At 38.1% G+C, this 21025-nt stretch overlaps 1 protein-coding gene across 1 annotated transcript in view; it reads right to left on the reverse strand.

Moving 5' to 3' along the window:
- DNAH14 (dynein axonemal heavy chain 14) overlaps positions 1–21025 on the reverse strand; it is a 394377-nt gene that overhangs the window by 347954 nt on the left and 25398 nt on the right. The window contains exon 6 of the mRNA XM_043484666.1: positions 10454–10516. Coding sequence (XP_043340601.1) covers positions 10454–10516 — 63 coding nt within the window. The remainder of the gene's footprint in view (positions 1–10453; positions 10517–21025) is intronic.

The following is a 21025-nucleotide window of genomic DNA, read 5'->3' on the forward strand; positions in this document are numbered from 1 at the left end:
ATTGAAGGCAAGATTTTGGGACTGGGTGTGATAAGAACAAAACAGAAGGGGAAACAAGTGATGACTGCCACTGAGTTCTAAAAATTTTGTAATACTAGGTAATGATATACAAAAAGAATTATATTCTTGTAGTTATTAAATTTAAATAAATTTCCTCAATTTATTTTTTGTCTAATTACAGGGGAAAAAATTAACTAGATTAGGGACCATCTGGATAATGTTTCTTAACTTCTCCAACCACCTATATCTTAAAATAGAGAAGCTGGTTGCTTTTCTTTTCTCTGCCTTTTCTACTGGTCTGATCACAGTCACAAAGATGAGACAAATCACTGCTAACAATTCTGCAAAGAAAAGGACGAACTGGAAAAGAGCAGAATGGAAGAGATAATGCTCCTTAAAAACTGTACACCCATGGCTGATTCATGTCAATGTATGGCAAAAACCAACACAATATTGTAAAGCAATTAGCCTCCAATTAAAGTAACTAAATTAAAAAAAATGGATTGAGAAAAACAAACTGCCCTGAGCAAGTGTGGGGCCTTTGCCCTTCACTGATTCTTCATATATATATGAATATACAATATACAATTAGTTCTTTCTCATCTTTCCATTTTGCAAGTGAAAGCTTTATATACCATGAAGCTGGTGAAGCTTAAGCTTCATGGGCTTTTTTTATTTGCACCACCTCTTTCAAAGCCTTATAATTTATCTTAAAGAAGGCCTCCTCAAATTATATAGGCTTTACATAACATGGAACTATTCTTGGATGTAAAAGAATTTGTTCATTGACGTTCCTCTAAGCATCTAGTATAAAAAGGAAGATGTCATACTAAAAACAAGTGGCATATCCCAGAAAAAGAAAGGTCACAAAAAGCAAACCCAATCTTGGTATTTATTAACAAAAGAATAATGATAAAAATTCAGATAGTAACGAACTCACATTACTCAGCATTAAATGTTTAAAGCTTTCTTTTTTTCCTATAAAAATGTATTCAATTTTGTTTCTATATGTTAGCACAGGTATAAACAAACAGGGGTGCCTTATAAAAATAAGAAATGGAAAACGGGAACAAATTTAGAGTTGTAATAGTGAAGTCTGACAAGAAAAAATCTATCAATTGATTATTATTCAAGTATAGATGTTATGAGGAAATCACTAACAAATTTCATTCTGTTGTAACAGAAAACTAAATACATTCTCCAAAATTATACTCACATACAACATAGTATTAGAAAATATATGACAGAAGTCTATTAAAATTCAGGTCCTGGCTTCTAGGAAAATAGAGTAGATGTACATTTCACTGTTACTCCAGCTAAATAAGTACACCTAAAAACTCTGCACATTATATATAAATCAACCAAAAGACACTGAAAGGCAGAAAAGAGAAGAAAAACTGACTAGGAAAGACATGGTGCCATGTTTCCTGGATTTCCTTTTGCCTCATACATCCTAGATTTGGAGCTGAACAAACCAGCAACCTGGAAATACCAACAGGTACAGAAAAAAGCATGCAGTCTAGCTAAAGAACCAGGAAAGGAGCAGTCTATCAAGACAGAAAACTTTTAAAATTAATAAACATTGTAATTTAGCCAAATATCATAGGAAAAAAAGGTCAAGTGGAGAACCCAGAGTTCCATCCTTGGCAAGATTCAATGAGGCACCTCTAAGGTCCCCATGGAAGGTTTTCAGAAGAAGCTGAGTGGAGAGCTGGGACTTTCATCTTCACTGGGTGGTAAAAAGCAAATAAACAGAAAGTCACACACACACATTAAAGAAATAGAAGACATAAAGGAGAACCAAATTTGAGAGTTGAAATATATAATGACTAAGGAAAAAACTCATTAGATTGGCTCAGTAGCAGAATGAAGTGAACAGAGAAATCAGTGAACTGGAAGACAGAAAATAGAAATTATCCAATCTAAACAAGAGAAAAAAATAGACTGAGAAAAATGAACAGAACCTCAGGGATCACTGGGACTATTAAAAAAAAAAAGATGTACCATTTGTGTCTGCAGTCTTAAAAGGAGAATAAAAATGACAAAGATTACTTCAAGGAATAATGAATGAAAATTTGCCAAGTTTGCCTGGGGCTCTGCAACAACCAAGAGGGTTGGGATGGGGAGGGGACATATGTATACCTATGGCTGATTCATGTTGATGTTTGGCAGAAACCAATACAATTCTGTAAAGCAATTATTCTTCAATTGAAAAATAAATAAAATTTCTTTTAAAAAAGAAAATTTGCCAAGTTTGTCAAAAGACACAAAAACAGAGATTTAAGAAGCCAGGGAAACCCAAAGAAGAATAAAGATACATAAATCCACACCGAGACACATCAAAGTCAAACTTCTGTTATTTAAATACACAAAAAGATACGGTCAAAGATACTATAGATAACTCTAAAAGAAATTCTAAAAAGTGTTCAAGTAATCTCCAGGAAGGCAGGAAGGAAAAAACAGACAAAATAAAAACAGAGCAAAACAGAAGCAAAAAGAAACCAAAAAACAAAATGGCAAACTGAAGTCCTAACATACAAATAATTAAGTGTAAATGGTATAAATAAATATACCAATTAAAGACAAAGATTGGTAGATGAATTTAAAAACATGACCTAACTATATGCTATCTACAAGAAACTAATGCCCAGCAACAAATCCCCTTTCTTCCAACTTCTCATCCTCACTTTTTGTTCTGTCAGTCCTGAAGCAAAGACTGTCACTTAAACAAGCAAGAGGAGTTGAGTAAAAGCCCAGGTCTGCACATTAAAGTTCATAAATACCGTGAGAAAACTTTTAATGCAAAAAGACACAAAAGTGGAAGCAGTAATCGATTTTATTTTCTTGGGCTCCAAAATCACTGCAGATGGTGACTGCAGCCATGAAACTTAAAGAAGCTTGCTCCCTGGAAGGAAATCTACAACAAACCTAGACAGCTTATTAAAAAGCAGAGACATTATTTTGCCACCAAAGGTCCATATAGTCAAAGCATTGGCTTTTCCAGTAGTCATGTACAGATGTGATAGTTGGACCATAAAGAAGGCTCAGCACCAAAGAACTGATGCTTTTGAACTGTGGTGCTGGAGAAGACTCTTGAGAGTCCCTTGGACTGCAAGGAGATCAAACCAGTCAATCCTAAAGGAAATCAGCCCTGAATATTCATTGGAAGGACTGTTGCCGAAGCTGAAGCTCCAATACTTGGGTCACCTGTTGCGAAAAGCTGACTCACTGGAAAAGTCCCTGACATTGGGAAAGACTAAGGCAAAAGGAGAGTGGGGGCAGCAGAGGATAAGATCGTTAGATAGCATCACTGACTCAATGGACATGAATTTAAGTAAACTCCAGGAGATAGTGGAGGACAAAGGAGCCTGGCATGTTGTAGTCCATGGAGTTGCTAAGAGCTGGACACAGCTTAGTGAGTGAACAGTAATAAGAATGTCCCAATGTTCACAGAAGCACTATTTACAATAGCCATGACATGGAAGCAACCTATATGTCTGTTGACAGATTAATGGATAAAGAAGTTTTGGTATACATATACAATGAATGAATTTGAGCTAGTTGTAGTAAGGCAGATGAACCTAGAACCTGTCAAACAGAGTGAAGTAGGTCAGAATGAGAAAAACAAATACCATATATTAAAGCATATATACAAAATGTATACAAGTGGTATTGATGAACCTCTGCTGGGCAGGAATAGAGTCACACACATAGAGAGTGAAACTATGGGCACAGTGGGGGAAAGAAAGGATGGGACAAATTGAGACAGTATCATTGATATATACCATCTGTGAAATAGTTAGCGGGAAGCACCTATATAGCACAGGAAACTTAGCTTAGTGCTCTGTGATGACCTAGAGGGTTGGGATGGTGAATGAGTGGGAGAGAGGCTCAAGAGGGAGGGGACATATGTACATTGATAGCTGATTCGCATTGTTCTACAGCAGAATTAACACAGCATTGTAAAGTAATTATCAGCCAATTAAAAAAAAGTTCACCTAGCTCAGTAAAGCAGGGAGGTCAAATAGTTTCTCTATGGTTTGAAGAAGTTAATAATTAGCCTAATGCCTGGCATGCAGTAGATACTAAACAGACATTCTTAAATTTTAAAAAGGATAAGCCAAAGATTAGGAGAAAATATATATAACCATGTATCTGTCAAAGAACTCATATCCAGAATATAAAAAGAATTCTTAAAATGCAACAGTATGAAGACAAACAATTCAATTGGAAAATGTACAAAAGACATGAAAAGACATTTTACCAAAGAAGACTATACAGATGGAAAATAAGCAAATGAAGACACTAAATATCAGTCATTAGGGGAATGCAGACTAAAACCACAATAAGATATTATTACACACCTACCAAAATGTCTAAAATAGAAAATGGCAACAACTTCAAATAGTAGTAAGAATGTGGAGAAATTGAATCACTAATACATCGCTGGTGGGAATGGAAAAAATGGCATAATCACTCTGGAATGTCTTGGCAGTTTCTTTAAAAATTAAACATGCAATTATAGTAAGACCCAGTAAGTGCACTTGTGGTGATTTACCCCAGAGAGATGAAAACTTATGCTCACACAAAAACCTGTTTATGAATGTTTATAGCAGCTTTATCTGTATTAGGCAAAAGCTGGGTAACATACAGGTGTGCTTCAAGAGAGACAAACTGTGGTGCAGCCATACCATGGACTGTAACCCAGCAGTTAAAATAAATGATTAATATATGCAACGACCTGGATGAATCTCCAGAGAGTTATGCTATGTGAAAAATCAATCCCAAAGGTTATATAATGTATAATTTCATTTATATCACATTCTTTCAAAGGACCAAATTACAGAAATGGGGAAGAGATTAGTGCTTGCCACAGGTTGAGAGTGGGAGTGAGAAGGAAGAGAGTATAGCTATTAAAGGATTAAAATACAACATGAAAGATACAGAAATGTTCTGTATCTTGATTTTACTACTGTCACTATCCTCGTTGTCATATTATATTTTTGAAAGATGTTACCACCAGGGGAAACTGGGTAAAAGGCACATGAGATTGCTCTGTATAAATTCTTACAACTGCATTTTCATCATAATTATCTCAAAGTAAAAAGTTTAACAGCAACAAGAAATCTTGGCTGTAAAATAGAATTAACTGTCATCTATCTCAGATGATTTAATCATTTCCCTTCCTGGAGGCAAAACTTAGATCAAGTGAGGGTTTCTTTGGTAACATAGTAACAATCCACCTGCCAATGCAGGGGACATGGGTTCAATCCCTTGTCTGGGAAGATTCCACATGCTGCAGAGCAACTAAACCTGTGTACCACAGTTACTGAAAACCACACACCTGGAGCCTGTGGTCTGCAACAAGAAACCACCACAATGAGAAGCCTGCATAGAGCAACTAGAAAATAGCTCCCACGCACTGCAACTAGAGAAAACCAATGCACAGCAATGAAGACCCAGCACAGTCAAAAATAAATGACCAGTTTGAAGATGACATGATACTATACATCAGTTCAGTTCAGTTCAGTAGCTCAGTAATGTCCAACTCTTTGCAACCCCTTGGACAGCAGCATGCCTGGCCTCCCTGTCCATCACCAACTCCCGGAGTCCACTCAAACTCATGTCCATTGACTCGGTGATGCCATCCAACCATCTCATCCTCTGTTATCCCCTTTTCCTCCCACCTTCAATCTTTCCCAGCATCAGGGTCTTTTCAAATGAGTCAGTTCTAATCAGGTGGCCAAAGTATTGGAGTTTCAGCTCCAACATCAGTCCTTCCAATGAATATTCAGGACTGATTTCCTTTAGGATGGACTGGCTGGATCTCCTTGCAGTTCAAGGGACCCTCAAGAGTGTTCTCCATCACCACAGTTCAAAAGCATCAATTCTTCAGTGCTCAACTTTCTTTGTCCAACTCTCACATCCATACATGACTACTGGAAAAACCATAGCCATGATTAGACGGACCTTTGTTGGCAAAGTAATGTCTCTGCTTTTTAATATGCTGTCTAGGTAGGTCATGACTTATCTTCCAAGAAGCAAGCATCTTTTAATTTCATGGCTGCAGTCACCATTTGCAGTGATTCTGCAGTCCAAAAAAATAAAGTCTCTGACTGTTTTCACTGTTTCCCCATCTATTTGCCATGAAGTGATGGGAACAGATGCCATGATCTTAGTTTTCTGAATGCTGATCTTTAAACCAACATTTTCCCTCTCCTCTTTCACTTTCATTAAGAGGCTCTTTAGTTCTTCTTCACTTTCTGCCATAAGGGTGGTGTCATCTGCATATCTGAAGTTATTGATATTTCTCTCAGCAATCTTGATTCCAGCTTGTGTTTCATCCAGCCCAGCGTTTCTCATGATGTATTCTGCATAAAAGTTAAATAAGCAGGGTGACAATATACAGCCTTGACAGACCCCTTGCCCTATTTGGAACCAGTATGTTGTTCCATGTCCAGGTCTAACTGTTGCTTCCTGGCCTACAGATTTCTCATGAGGCAGGTCAGGTGGTCTGGTATTCCCATCTCTTTCAGAATTTTCCACAGTTTGTTGTGATCCACACAAAGTCAAAGACTTTGGCATGGTCAATAAAGCAGATGTTTTTCTGGAAGTCTCTTGCTTTTTTGATGATCCAATGGATGTTGGCAATTTGATCTCTGGTTCCTCTGCCTTTTCTAAAACCAGCTTGAATATCTGGAAGTTCATGGTTCACCTATTGTTAAAGCCTGGCTTGGAGAATTTTGAGCATTACTTTACTAGAATGTGAGATGACTGCACTTGTGCAGTAGCTTGAACATTCTTTGGCATTGCCTTTCTTTGGGATTGGAATGAAAACTGACCTTTTCCAGTATACTATGTATACTATACATAGAAAACCCAAAAGAAACTATCAGAAAATTACTAGAGCTTATCAGTGAATTCAGCAAAGTCACAGGATACAAGGTCAATACACAGAAATCACTTGCACTCCTATATACTAACAATGAGAAATCAGAAAGAGAAATTAAAGAATCAGTCCCATTCACCATTGCAACAAAAAGAATAAAATACTTAGGAATAAACCTAAGGAGACAAAAGAATTGTATATGGAAAATTATAAGACAATGAAGAAAGAAATCAAAGATGACATAAACAGATGGAGAGATATTCCATGTTCCTGGGTAGGAACAATCAATATTGTGAAAATGACTGCACTACCAAATGCAATCTACAGATTCAGTGCAATCCCTATCAAATTACCAATGGCATTTTTCACAGAACTAAAACAAAAAATTTCACAATTCATATGGAAACACAAAAGACTCTGAATAGCCAAAGCAGTCCTGAGAAAGAAGAATGGAGCTGGAGGAATCAACCTTTCTGACTTCAGTCATACTACAAAGCTGTAGTCACCAAGACATATGGTAATGGCACAAAAATAGAAATATAGACCAACTGAACAAGATAGAGAGCCCAGAGATAAACCCACACACCTAAGGTTACCTTATTTTTGACAAGGGAGGCAAGGATATACAATGTGGCAAAGACAGCCTCTTCAATAAGTGGTGCTAGGAAAATTGGAAAGCTACATGCAAAAGAATGAAATTAGAATACTTCCTAATGCTATACACAAAGATAAACTCAAAATGGATTACAGACCTAAATGTAAGACCAGAAACTATAAAACTCTTAGAGGAAAACATAGGCAGAACACTCGATGAAATAAATTAAGGCAAGATCTTCTTTGACCAACCTCCTAGAGTAATGGAAATAAAAACAAAAATAAACAGATGAGACCTAATTAAATTTAAAAGTTTTTGCACAGCAAAGGAAACTACAACAAGGTGAAAATACAACCCTCAGAATAGGAGAAAGTAATAGCAAAGGAAACTGACAAAGAATTAATTTCGAAAATATACAAACATCTCATGTAACTCAATATCAGAAAAACAAACAACCCAATCCAAAAGTGGGGAAAAGATCTAAACAGACATTTCTCTAGAGAAGATACACAGATAGCTAACAAACACATGAAAAGATGCTACCACAACATAACTCATTATTCAGTTCCGTTCACTCAGTCGCGTCTGACTCTTTGTGACCCCATGAATCGCAGCACACCAGGCCTCCCTGTCGATCACAAACTCCAGGAGTTTACTCAAACTCATGTCCATCATGTCGGTGATGACATCCAGCCATCTCATCCTCTGTTGTCCCCTTCTCCTCCTGCCCCCAATGCCTCCCACCATCAGGGTCTTTTCCAATGAGTCAACACTTCGCATGAGGTGGCCAAAGTACTGGAGTTTCAGCTTTAGCATCAGTCCTTCCAGTGAACACACCAGGACTGATCTCCTTTAGGATGGACTGGTATTACTAGAGAAATGTAAATCAAAATGGCTATGAGATACCGCCTCACACCAGTCAGAATGGCCATCATCAAAAAGTCTACAAACAATAAATGCTAGAGAGGGTGTGGAGAAAAGGGAACTCTCTTGCATTGCCGGTGTGAATGTGAATTGATACAGCCACTATGGAGGATGTTTGGAGATTCCTTAAAAAAGTAGGAATAAAACCACCATATGATCCAGCAATCCCACTACTAGGCATATACCCTGAGGAAACCAAAACTGAAAAAGACACATGTACCTCAATGTTCACTGCAGCACTATTAACAATAGCTATACATGGAAGCAACCTAGATATCCATTGACAGATAAATGAATAAAGAAGCTATGGTACATATATATATACACACACACACACACACACACAATGGAAAACTACTCAGCCATAAAAAGGAATGCATTTGAGTCAGTTCTAATGAGGTGGATAAACCTAGCACCTATTATATAGAGTGAAGTAAGTCAGAAAGAGAAATATGTAAATATCATATACTGATGCATATACATGGAATCTAGAAAGATGGCACTGATGAATTTATTTTCAGGGCAGCAGTGGAGAAACAGATATAGAGAATAGATGTATGGACACAGCGGGTGGGGAGAGGCAGGAGAGGGTGAGATGTATGGAGAGAGTACATGGAAACTTTCAATACAGTATGTAAATTAGATATCCACTGGGCATTTGCGGTATGATCAGAGAATTCAAACAGGGGCTCTGTGATAATCTAAAAGGGTGGGGTGGGGAGGGAGATGGAATGGAGGTTCAGGAGGGAGGAGATATGGGTGTACCTATGGCTGATTCTTGATGTATGACAGAAAACCACAAAATTCTGTAAATCAAACACCCTTAAATTAAAAAAATAAAGTGACAATAAATAAAGTGAAAGTCACTCAGTTGTATCCGACTCTTTGTGACCTCATGGACTATACAGTCCATGGAATTCTCCAGGCCAGAATACTAGAGTGGGTAGCCTTTCCCTTCTCCAGGGGATCTTCCCAACCCAGGGATCAAACCCAGGTCTCCCTCATTGCAGGTGGATTCTTTACCAGCTGAGCCACAAGGGAAGCCCAACAATATTGGAGTGGGTAGCCTATCCCTTCTCTAGCAGATCTTCCCGACCCAGGAATAGAACCAGGGTCTCCTGCATTGCAGGCAGATTCTTTACTAACTGAGCTATTTGGGAAACCCTAAATAAATAAACATATTAACAAACAAAAATTTAGATCAAGTGACCAAAAGAACTCATCACAGGTTCCCCGCAGCACTCTGATTTCTTCACACCACAAAATGGTATACAGGGAAATATAAAAAGTAGTTATTGGAAGAAAAGCTATGACAAACCTAGACAGCATATTAAAAACCAGAGACATTACTTTACTGATAAAGGTCTGTATAGTCAAAGCTTTGGTTTTTCCAGTGGTCATGTATGGATGTGAGAGTTGGACCATAAAGAAAGCTGAATGCTGAAGAATTGATGCTTTTGTACTGTGGTGTTGGAGAAGACTCTTGAGAATCCTTTGGACAGCAAGGAGATCCAACCAGTCCATCCTAAAGGAACTCAGTCCTGAATATTCATTAGAAAGACTGACACTGAAGCTGAAACTCCAATACTTTGGCCACCTGATGCGAAGAACCAGCTCATTGGAAAAGACCCTGATGCTGGGAAAGATTGAAGACAGGAGGAGAAGGGGACAACAGAGGATGAGATGATTGGATGGCATCACCGATTCAATGGACATGAGTTTTGAAAGTTCAGGGAACTGGTGATGAACACGGAAGCCTGGTGTGATGCAGTCCATGGGGTCACAAAGATCTGGACACAGATGAGCAAGTGAACTGAACTGACTATATTATATATATAGTAACATTTTATGTTAAATATATATATTTTAAATATATACAATATTATAATAGTCTTAAAAATAAAATGGATTAAGTTTAATCATAAGGGGTACAGAATGTGGCTTTTTAATCACTGAGTTAAAATTAATGTATATCTATTTGCATACTACATATTTCAAATAAGGCTTCCTCTCAAAATTTTTATAATTGTATTTCATAGACTTACCTGCTCTTATCAGTCTTAATTCTTTTAACGGTCAGTTTCCAAGTAACAAATAATTTATTAATTCTGAAAAGAAAAACACTTCTTAATTCTATATTCATAAATCAGTACTAACAAAATAGATGAATAATTTACTTAAGTCTTAGTAATACTAGAAAATTCCCTAGAAAATGTTTCATTCATCCTGAGCTACCTAAAGAAATTATTAAACCATATCACCTTTTTCCCAACCTATCAATAGAATACAGAGCACAAAGCAAATTAAGTTATTGAACTTCCCATAGATCCATAATTAACTTAGTTCCAACATTCAAATAAGTATAAAACCTGTAAAACTACTATTTTCATTATAGATTCATTTGGTTACTAGTTTTAAAAGAGATTATATTTCAAGTAGAGTCAAAGGAGTCAAGATGGAGGAGTAGGAGGATGTAGAGTTCACCTTTCACCACAAATGAATCAAGAATACATTTACAAATGAAACAGTTCTCACAGAGCATTTGCTGAACACTAGCAGAGGACCTCAGACACTTAAAGGGACAAGAAAGATCCCCACGTAGCTGGGTAAGACAAAAGAAAGAAGAAGGGAAAGGGAAAAGGAGGGGAAGTGGATTGGGACCTGTGCTCCTGGGGGGAGCTGAAGGAAAGAAGAGGTTTCAGCATCCAAGAACGCCCTCTTACTGGTGGGAGATCAGCTAGGACAGCTTTGAGGGCTTGGAGGAGAGCACAGCAGCCCGTCTGTGGTGTCAGAACAGACTGAAACCTACACAGGTTGGAGCCACAGCTCCGCATGCCCCAGCCCGAGACATGCGTCTGCCAGTGTGGACGGAGGATAGGTACTGGACCATGGGGTTTGATGAGCAGACCTCGGGAAAGGACTGCTGTTGGCTGTGAGGAGACAGTTAAAGAGGGTGGGGGAGAGTAGCTCTTCAACCAGAAATGCTCACGCAGAAAGCCTGTAGAGCCATAGAAGTGAGGTGCCATTGCTGAATGATGCACAAAGGGTGAGGCTGCCATTGCAGCCCCTCTTGCCATGCACCAGCCCCTGGCTCCCCGCACACTAGAATAGGATCCAGCCAGGGCTGGCTCTCCAGTGCTTGTGACTGCCACGCCTCCCCTCCCCCATCCCCCACCCCTGCACTCCGTCGCGCTGGGGCAGGCGCAGATGCTCCAGGGAAGTCTGAGACACAGAGGCCATAGGTGGGCCTCATGCAGAGGTGGGGCTGAAACCACAGCTGAGACACAGGAGCTGTGAAACTAAGGAAAATGAGCTGAAACCTCTCCTTAAAACAGTATAGATAGCAGATTTACACCCCTGTGACAGGTTTTATAAACTCAGCACCTGCAGAACATCTGAATGGTCAATGAGTGATCCCATAGCTAAGACAGGTCTAGCTTTAGCAGCAGTGAACTTTGTGGGCACATACACACGGTGGATGGGCTAGTCCAGAGTCTGAGCTATCCCCATAGTGCCCACAGTGGTTCCATATCCATGATTACTATAATTCTGGAACCTGAATTCAGTTATCTATGTTGGTGGCCTGGTCAAAACACTTTAGAGACACCAGGGCAAATTGCCAGTATACTCACAGTTAGGCTGGGCCAAGAGCAGTGCCAACAACAGTGTTATCTGTGAGTCTGCACAATGGGTCAAAGGTGACATAACAGAGCACACCCACAGACAAACAGCTCCAGAGAAGGGCTACTCAGTGTCTCCTCTCCAAGTGGGAGTGCTCCAAGTCCAGCTACCTCACACACCACAGATCAGAAACAGCTCAGAAACAGATCTACATGCCTCTACTCCAACAACTAGGGAGCAGACCCCACCCCTGACACAGCACTGACAATCACAGAGCAAAGGGGAGGCTCCATTAAATATTCAGGCCAGGGTCTGGTCACCACTACATCAGTCACACTCCCATTGAAAGCGATAATGGTCAGCATAAACGGAAGAAAGAGATGGTGGATATTTACACTAAAAACAGCCCTTGCACCAAAAAATATCAAACCCACGCAGGCTACACAGGGAAGTTCACATATAAAAAATACCTAGAAGACAACTGAAAATGAAAACACAACAATCCCAAACCTACAGGATGCAACAAAAGCAGTTCTAAGAGGGAAATTTACAGCAATACAATCTTACTTCAGGAAACAAGAAAAATCTCAAATAAACACCTTAAACTTACACCTAAAGCAACTAGAGAAAGAAGAACAAACAAAATCCAATGTTAGTACAAGGAAAGAAATCATAAATACAAGATCACAAATAAATGAAATAAACTAAAAAGTAGAAAAGATCAATGAAATTAAAAACTGCCCCTTTGAAGAGATAAGCAGAACTGATAAACCTTTAGCCAGATTCATCAAGAAAATAAGGAAGAAGGCCAAAGTTAATAAAATAAGAAATGGAAAAAGGAGAAACTAACTGACACCACAAAAATACAAAGGATCATAATAAACTACTAAGAACACCAAAAAAGTGCAACCTAGAAGAAATGGATAAATTATTAGAAAGGTAAAATCTTCAAAGACTGAATCAGGAAGAAACAGAAAATATGAACAGACCAATTATCAGTGTTGAAACTGAATCAGCAATTTAAAAACTCCAGAAAACTGAAGTCCAGGGCCAGATGGCTACATAGGTGAATTCTACCAAACATTTAGAGAAGAGTTAACACCTATCCTGAAACTCTTCCAACAAATGATGGAGAAAGGAGTTTCTGAACTCATTCTATGAAACCAGCATCACCTTTGATATCAAAACTGAACAAAGATATCAAAAAGTGAAAATTACAGCCCAATGTCACTGATGAACAACAGATGCAAAAATCCTCAACAAAATTCAACAATGTATTAAAAAGCTCATATATCATGATCAAGTGGGATTTATCCCAGGGATGCAAGGATTCTTCCATATCTGCAAATCAATCAACGTGATATTCCACATTAATAAAGAATAAAAACCATATGATCATCTCAACAGATGCAGAAAAAGATTCTGATAATATTCAGCATCCATTTATAATAAATACTCTCCAGAAAATGGGCAGAGAGGGAACCAACTGCAACATAATAAAGACCATATACGACAAACCTGCAACTAACATCACAGTCAATGGTGAAAAGCTGAAAGCATTTCCTCTAAGATCAGGAACAAGATACAGATGCCAACTCTTGCCACTTTTATTCAACATAGTTTTGGAAGTTCTAGCCATGGCAATCAGAGAAAAAAAGAAATAAAAGGATTCAAATTAGAAAAGAAGAATTAAAACTGTAATTGTTTGCAGATGACATAATGCTATACAAACAAGATCCTAAAGATAGTACCAGAAAACTATTAGAGCTCATGAATGAGTTTGGTAGAGTTGTAAGATACAAAATTAATACATAGAAATCTCCTGCATTCCTATACACTAACAATAACCTATCAGAAAATGAATTTAAGAAAACAATCGCATTTATCATTGCATCAAGGCTTCCCAGGTGGCTCAGCAGTAAAGAATCCACCTGCAGGAGATGCAAGAGACATGGTTTCAACCCCTGGGTCAGGAAGATCCCCTGGAGGAGGAAATGTCAACCCACTCTAGTATTCTTGCCTGGAAAACCCCTTGGACAGAGGAGCCTGGCAGGCTATAGTCCATGCGGTTGTGAAGAATCAGACACAACTAAGCAACTGAGCATGAATACACCATTGCATCAAAAAGAGTAAAACACCAAGAAGATACCAACTGAAGGAGGCAAAAGACCTGTACTCTAATTAAAACTGTAAGAAACTAATGAAAGAAATTGAAGATGACACAGATAGAAAGATATACTGTGCCCCTGAATTGGAAGAATCAATACTGTCAAAATGACTATAATACCCAAGGCAATCTACAGATTCAATGCAATCGCTACCAAATTACCAATGGCATTTTTTATAAAACTAGAACAAAAATTTTTTTAATTTGTATGGAAATACAAAAGATCCCAAAGAGCAACACAAGCTTGAGAAAAAAGAACAGAGCTGGAGGACTCATGCTCCCTGACTTTACACTATACTATTATACAAAACTACAATATTCAAAATAGTATAGTATTGGCACAAAAACAGAAACATAGATCAGTGGAACAGTATAAAGAGCTCATAAATAAACTCAAGTACTCAAAGTCAATTAATCTATAATAAAGAAGCAAGAATTTATAATGGAGAAAAGATAGACTCTTCAAAAAGTGATACTCAGAAAATTGGACAGCTGCATGTAAAAGAAATAAATTAAAACATTTTCTAACACCATATACAAACATAATGGATTAAAGAACTAAAGTTAAGACCATATACCATAGAACTACCAGAGGAAAAGAAGACATAAACATGACATTCTTTGGCAGAAATTACAGCAATTTCTTTTAGATATACCTTCTAAAGAAAAGGAAATAAAAGCAAAAGTAAACAAATGAGATCTAATTAAATTTAAAAGGTTTTGCACAGCAAAGGAAACCACTGACAAAAGGACAACCTACTGAATGGGAGAAAATATTTGCCAATGATATGACTGATCAAGGAATTTAATATCCAACATATGTAAACAACTATACATCTCAACATCAAAGAAAATATTTAAAAATGGGCAGAAGAATTGAATACTTTTCCAAAGAGGAAATGCAGACAGCCAATGGGCACATGAAAAGATGCTCAACATTGCTAATGATCAGGGAACTGCAAATCAAAAGGACAATGAGATTTTTATCTCATATCTTTCAGAATTGCTATCATCAAAAACAACATGTGGAACAAATGTTGGCAAGGATATGGAGAAAAGAGAGCCCTCATACACTGTTTATGGGAATGTAAATTGATACAACCACCATACAACCACCACCGTGGAGGTCTCTCAAAACAGTAAAAATAGAGCTACCATATGACCACTCTTGATTACATATCTGAAAAAACAAAAACATGAATTCAGCAAGATACAGGCACCTCAGTGTTCATAGAAGCATTATTTACAATTGTGAAATTATGGCAGCAAACTCAGGGTCCATCAACAGATGAATGGGTAAAAAAGATGTGGATTACGCTTAAACACACACACACACACACACACATGCACACAATGGACTACTATTCAGTCATAAAAGAGTATTAAATTTTGTCATTTGCAGCAACATGCATGGACTTGGAAGCCATTAAGCTACATAAAATGTCAGACAAAGAAAGACAAATACTCTATAATATCACTTATATGTGGAATCTATATAACCCACTAGTGAATATAACAAAAAAGAAGAAGACTCACAGGTACAGAGAATGAACTTTATTAACTATTGGCTACCAGTAGGGACGTAGCAATATAGGGGTTGGGGAGTGGAGGTACAAACTACTGCATGTAAGATAGGCTCAAGATGTACTATACAACACTGAGAATACAGTCAATATTTTTAACAACTGTAAATGGAAAACAACCTTTAAAAATTGCATAAAAATATAAAATTTTTAAAATTTGAGATAATACATGTCATTTTGATATTATTTAATCCTTATGTTTTAAAAATATGCATTGGTACTTTTAAAAGCTCAAAGAATCTACATTGAAAGGAATGGAAGTTTCCCTGGTGATTATTCATCATCCGTTTTCACACATGAAATAAACATGCTCAATTGTCAAAAAATTTCCCTTAACTTCTCTAAATGAACACTGCCACCTATTTTACGCACTTGTGAATCTAGTCTAGTGCTTTATCACAACCTCAGTAGTTTTCCCATCTTGATGAAAACAATCATGCTTAAACAAACACTGAAATGTGATTCTTATTCGTCAAAGTGAGATTCCTGATGTAGTTGATGAGTCAGTGGGGAGGCAAAATGGCAGGGCTGGGAGTGTCCAGGAGACAAATAGCCAGCCAGGCTTAGTGACATCATTGGCTGATTTTGAATCAAAGAAGACAGACTGGAGCTATCTGAGCAGTTCAAAAAGAATCTGGCAATGTTGTTCAAATAGAAATGACATCTGGAAATCAAAAATGGCCTGAGGCCTTGGAAAGCCAAAATGCTTCAGACAAATCTAGCAACTCAACCTTAAATCAGGCTCCAAAGACACATAAACAAGATCTTATCTCACTCTAATCCAGACACATAGAGTCATGATAACTCAGGATTCTAGACGACTCCTGGAAGCCCAGATGAATCACAGGTGAACCCACCATGGTATAATGAGTATATGCACCAAGCCATAGAAATTAATACTTCATAAAGTTTCATGAGGTAAAAAAGCAATAATGATGCTAAAGTCATCATTGCACTGTTTACACAGCATCACCAGCCTAAGTCATTACTGTTTACATATTTATCTTTTTTTTTCTATTTGAAACATAACTTATTACAGTATTAGTGATAAACAAAATATATTAAAAATCAAAATTAAAAAATCAAATGAACCCAGAAGTTGACCAAAACTTAACATATTTTTTTTAACATCAATAAAGAAAACCAATCATTTTGACTGTGGACTGATTGATGCCAAATGTCATATAAAAAGATGATTCTTATCCCAGTTCCAACTGGATATCCAAATTCTAATCAATGAAAATTATTTAGGGCATGATAGACCCTGAGTATTTATTACAAGGCAAGGATAACAGTAATGGAGAAGGAAATGGCAACCCACTCCAGTATTCTTGCCTGAAGAATCCCATGCACAGAGGAACCTGATGGGTTACAGTCTCTGAGGTTGCAGAGAGTCAGACTCGACTTAGCGACTAAAGAACAAGGGTAACAGTGGGAAGTTCAACATTGACAGTTTAAATAAATATAGAAAGTAATGCCCCAGATAATATCATAAGCTAATAAATCTAGAATCAGAAACTTTTAGCTTCACTAACAGTACCTAATACAGGCAAGTAACTATTACACATTTCCTTGAAAAGAAGCTTCTCAGAATTGTTAATCATCTCCACTGTACGTGGCTTTGGTTCCAAACAGTAACAAAGTCAGCTTCATTTACTGCCAACCTCTTCAATGCTTCAGTGACATCATTACTACCTTTGACTATACATTAAACTTATTCCTGACTAAAAACTGTTTAACTTGCTATATTGTCTTCTTGGAACTCCTTTCTCTCAAGACCCCACATGGATATCTCCTCTACACCACATAGAGGTCTCTACTTAAAAACATCTCTGACAATCCTATCTAAAGTAGCAACACACACATACACACACATCTCTGTTTTATTATCTTTCTAGTCCTTATCACACTCTGAAATTATCTTATTTACTTATTCAATATCTATCTTCCTCCATTAGAATATAAGTTCTGTAGGTAGACAGACATTGCATATTTTTTCCCAGTTGGATCTCCGTGCCCAAAACAGAAAAACAGAGCAAATACATAATAAATATTTGTTCACTACATGAATAACTTTTCTGCCATAAGATCCATTCACTTCTCTTACAGAAAAGTTACCAGGTTCTTAGTTATTTCAACTGTTTACTATATTAAGTGTAGCTATTTAAAATATTATCTATTTCTTTTCTTAGCACACAGTAAAATGCACAAAAAAGGAAAACACTAGAGATGAAACAATATTTTATAAAACTGGGTATACACACTGAAAAATCAGCATTCTGGGACTACTTTGTGAAAGTGGTACTACTCTGTTCAAAGAGCCTCAGGAATCCTGATATCAGGTAATGTAATATGTAATTTAATGTAACTAGTTGTTGCTCAGTCAGTTAGTTCTTTCTGACTATTTGGATTCCCATGGACTGCAGCATGCCAGGCTTCCCTGTCCTTCACTATCTCCCAGAGCTTGCTCAAACTCATGTCCATTGAGTCGGTGATGCCATCCAACCATCTCGTCCTCTGTTGTTCCCTTCTCCTCCTGCCTTCTATCTTTTCCAGCATTAGGGTCTTTTCCAATGAGCTGGCTCTTCTCATCAGGTGGCTAAATTATTGAAACTTCAGCTTAGCTACAGTGCTTCCAATGAATATTCAGGGTTGATCTCCTTTAGAATTGACTGGTTTGATCTCCTTTACTCTTAAAGAGTCTTCTCCAACACCACAGTTTGAAAGCATCAATTCTTCGGCGCTCAGCCTTCTTGATGGTCCAACTCTCACAACCATACATGACTACTGGAAAAACCATAGCTTTGACTATACTGACTTCTGTTGCCAAAGTAAAATCTCTGCTTTTTCATATGCTGTCTAGGTGTGTCATGGAGCTTCCCTGGTGGCTCACACCATAAAGAATCTGCCTGCAATGCAGGAGACCCAGGTTCGATCCCTGGGTTGGGACAATTCCCTGGAGAAGGAAATGGCAACCCACTCCAGCATTCTTGCATAGAGAAAGCCATGGATGGAGACGCCTGGTGGGCTACAGTCCATAGAATTGCAGAGTTGTACATGACTGAAGTGACTTTGCATGCAGCAGGTTTGTCATAGCTTTTCTTCCAAGCTATCACTGGAGCTATCACTGGAGAAGGAATGGCAAATACTTCAGCATTCTTGTCTTGAGAGCCCCATGAACAGTATGAAAAGGCAAAAGATATGACACTGAAAGATGAACTCCCCAAGTTGGTAGGTGCCCAATATGCTACTAGAGAAGAGCAGAAAAACAGCTCCAGAAGGGAATGAAAATGCTGAGCCAAAGCCAAAACAATGACCAGTTGTGGATGTGCCTGGTGGTGAAAGTAAAATCGGATGCTGTAAAGAACAATTTTGCATCAGTTCAGTTCAGTTCAGTCACTCAGTCGTGTCTGACTCTTTGTGACCCCATGAATCACAGCACGCCAGGCCTCCCTGTCCATCATCAACTCCATGAGTTTACTCAAACTCATGCCCATCGAGTCGGTGATACCATCCAGCCATCTCATCCTCTGTCGTCCTATTCTCCTCCTGCCCCCAATCCCTCCCAGCATCAGGGTCTTTTCCAATGAGTCAACCCTTCGCATGAGGTGGCCAAAGTACTGGAGTTTCAGCTTCAGCATCAGTCCTTTCAATGAACACCCAGGACTGATCTCCTTTAGGATGGACTGGTTGGATCTCCTTGCATAGGAACCTAGAATGTTAGATCCATGAATCAAGGTAAACTGGAAGTGGTCAAACAGGAGATGGCAAGAGTGAAGACTGACATTTTAGGAACAGTGAATTAAAATGGACCGGAATGGGTGAATTTAATTCAGATAACCATTATATCTACTACTGTAGGCAAGAATCCCTTAGAAGAAATGGAGAAGCCCTCAGAGTCAACAAGACAGTCCAAAATGCAGTCCTTGGGTGCAATCTTAAAAATGACAGAATGATCTCTGTTCATTTCCAAGGCAAACCATTCAATATCACAGTAATTCAAGTTTATGCCCCAATCACCAATGTTGAAGAAGCTGAACAGTTCTGTGAAGACCTATAAGATCTTCTAGAACTAACACCAAAAAAAGATGTCCTTTTCATCATAGGGACTGGAATGCAAAAGTAGGAAGTCAAGAGATACCTGAAGTAACAGGAAAGTTTGGCCTTGGAGTACAAAATGAAGCAGGGCAAAGGCAAACAGAGTTTCACTAAGACAACACACTGGTCATAGCAGACACCCTCTTCCAGCAACACAAGAGAAGACTCTATACGTGGACATCACCAGATGGTCAACACCGAAACCACATTGATTATATTCTTTGCAGCCAAAGATGGAGAAGTGCTATACAGTCAGCAAAAACAAGACCGGGAGCTGACTGTGGTCAGATCATGAATTCCTAATTGCAAAATTCAGACTACAATTGAAGTAAGTAGGGAAAACCACTAGGCCATTCAGGTATGGCCTAAATCAAATCCTTTATGATTATACAGTGGAAGTGACAAGTAGATTCAAAGGATTAGATCTGACAGACAGAGTGCCTGAAGAACTATGGACAGAGGTTTATAACAAGGCACAGAAGGCTGTAATCAAAACTATCTTCAAGATAAAGAAATGCAAAACGGTTGCCTGAGGAGGCCTTACAATTAGCTGAGAAAAGAAGAGAAGCTAAAGGCAAAGGAGAAAAGACATACCCATTTGAATGCAGAGTTCTGAAGAACAGCAAGGAGAGACAAGAAAGCTTTCCTAAGTGAACAATATCAAAGAAATAGAGAAAAACAATATAAATGGAAAGACTAGAGAACACTTGAAGAAAATTAGAGATACCAAGGGAACATTTCATGCAAAGATGGGCTCAATAAGGGACAGAAATGGTATGGACCTAACAGAAGCAGAAGATATTAAGAAGAGGTGGCAACAATACACAGAAGAACTATACATAAAAAAGCTTAATGACCCAGATAACCACGATGGTGTGATCACTCACCTAGAGCCAGGCATCCTGGAGTGTGAAGTCAAGTGGGCCTTAGGAAGCACTACTACAAACAAAGCTAGTGGAGGTGATGGAATTCCAGTTGAGCTATTTCAAATCCTGAAAGATGATGCTGTGAAAGTGCTGCACTCTATATGCCAGCAAATTTGGAAAACTCAGCAGTGGCCACAGGACTGGAAAAGGTTAGTTTTCATTCCAATCCCAAAGAAGGGCAATGCCAAATGTAACTTGTAACTAGATAAATTTTTAAATGAC

The sequence above is a fragment of the Cervus canadensis genome, chromosome 13, assembly GCF_019320065.1.
Source record: "Cervus canadensis isolate Bull #8, Minnesota chromosome 13, ASM1932006v1, whole genome shotgun sequence".
Taxonomy (NCBI): Eukaryota; Metazoa; Chordata; class Mammalia; order Artiodactyla; family Cervidae; genus Cervus; species Cervus canadensis.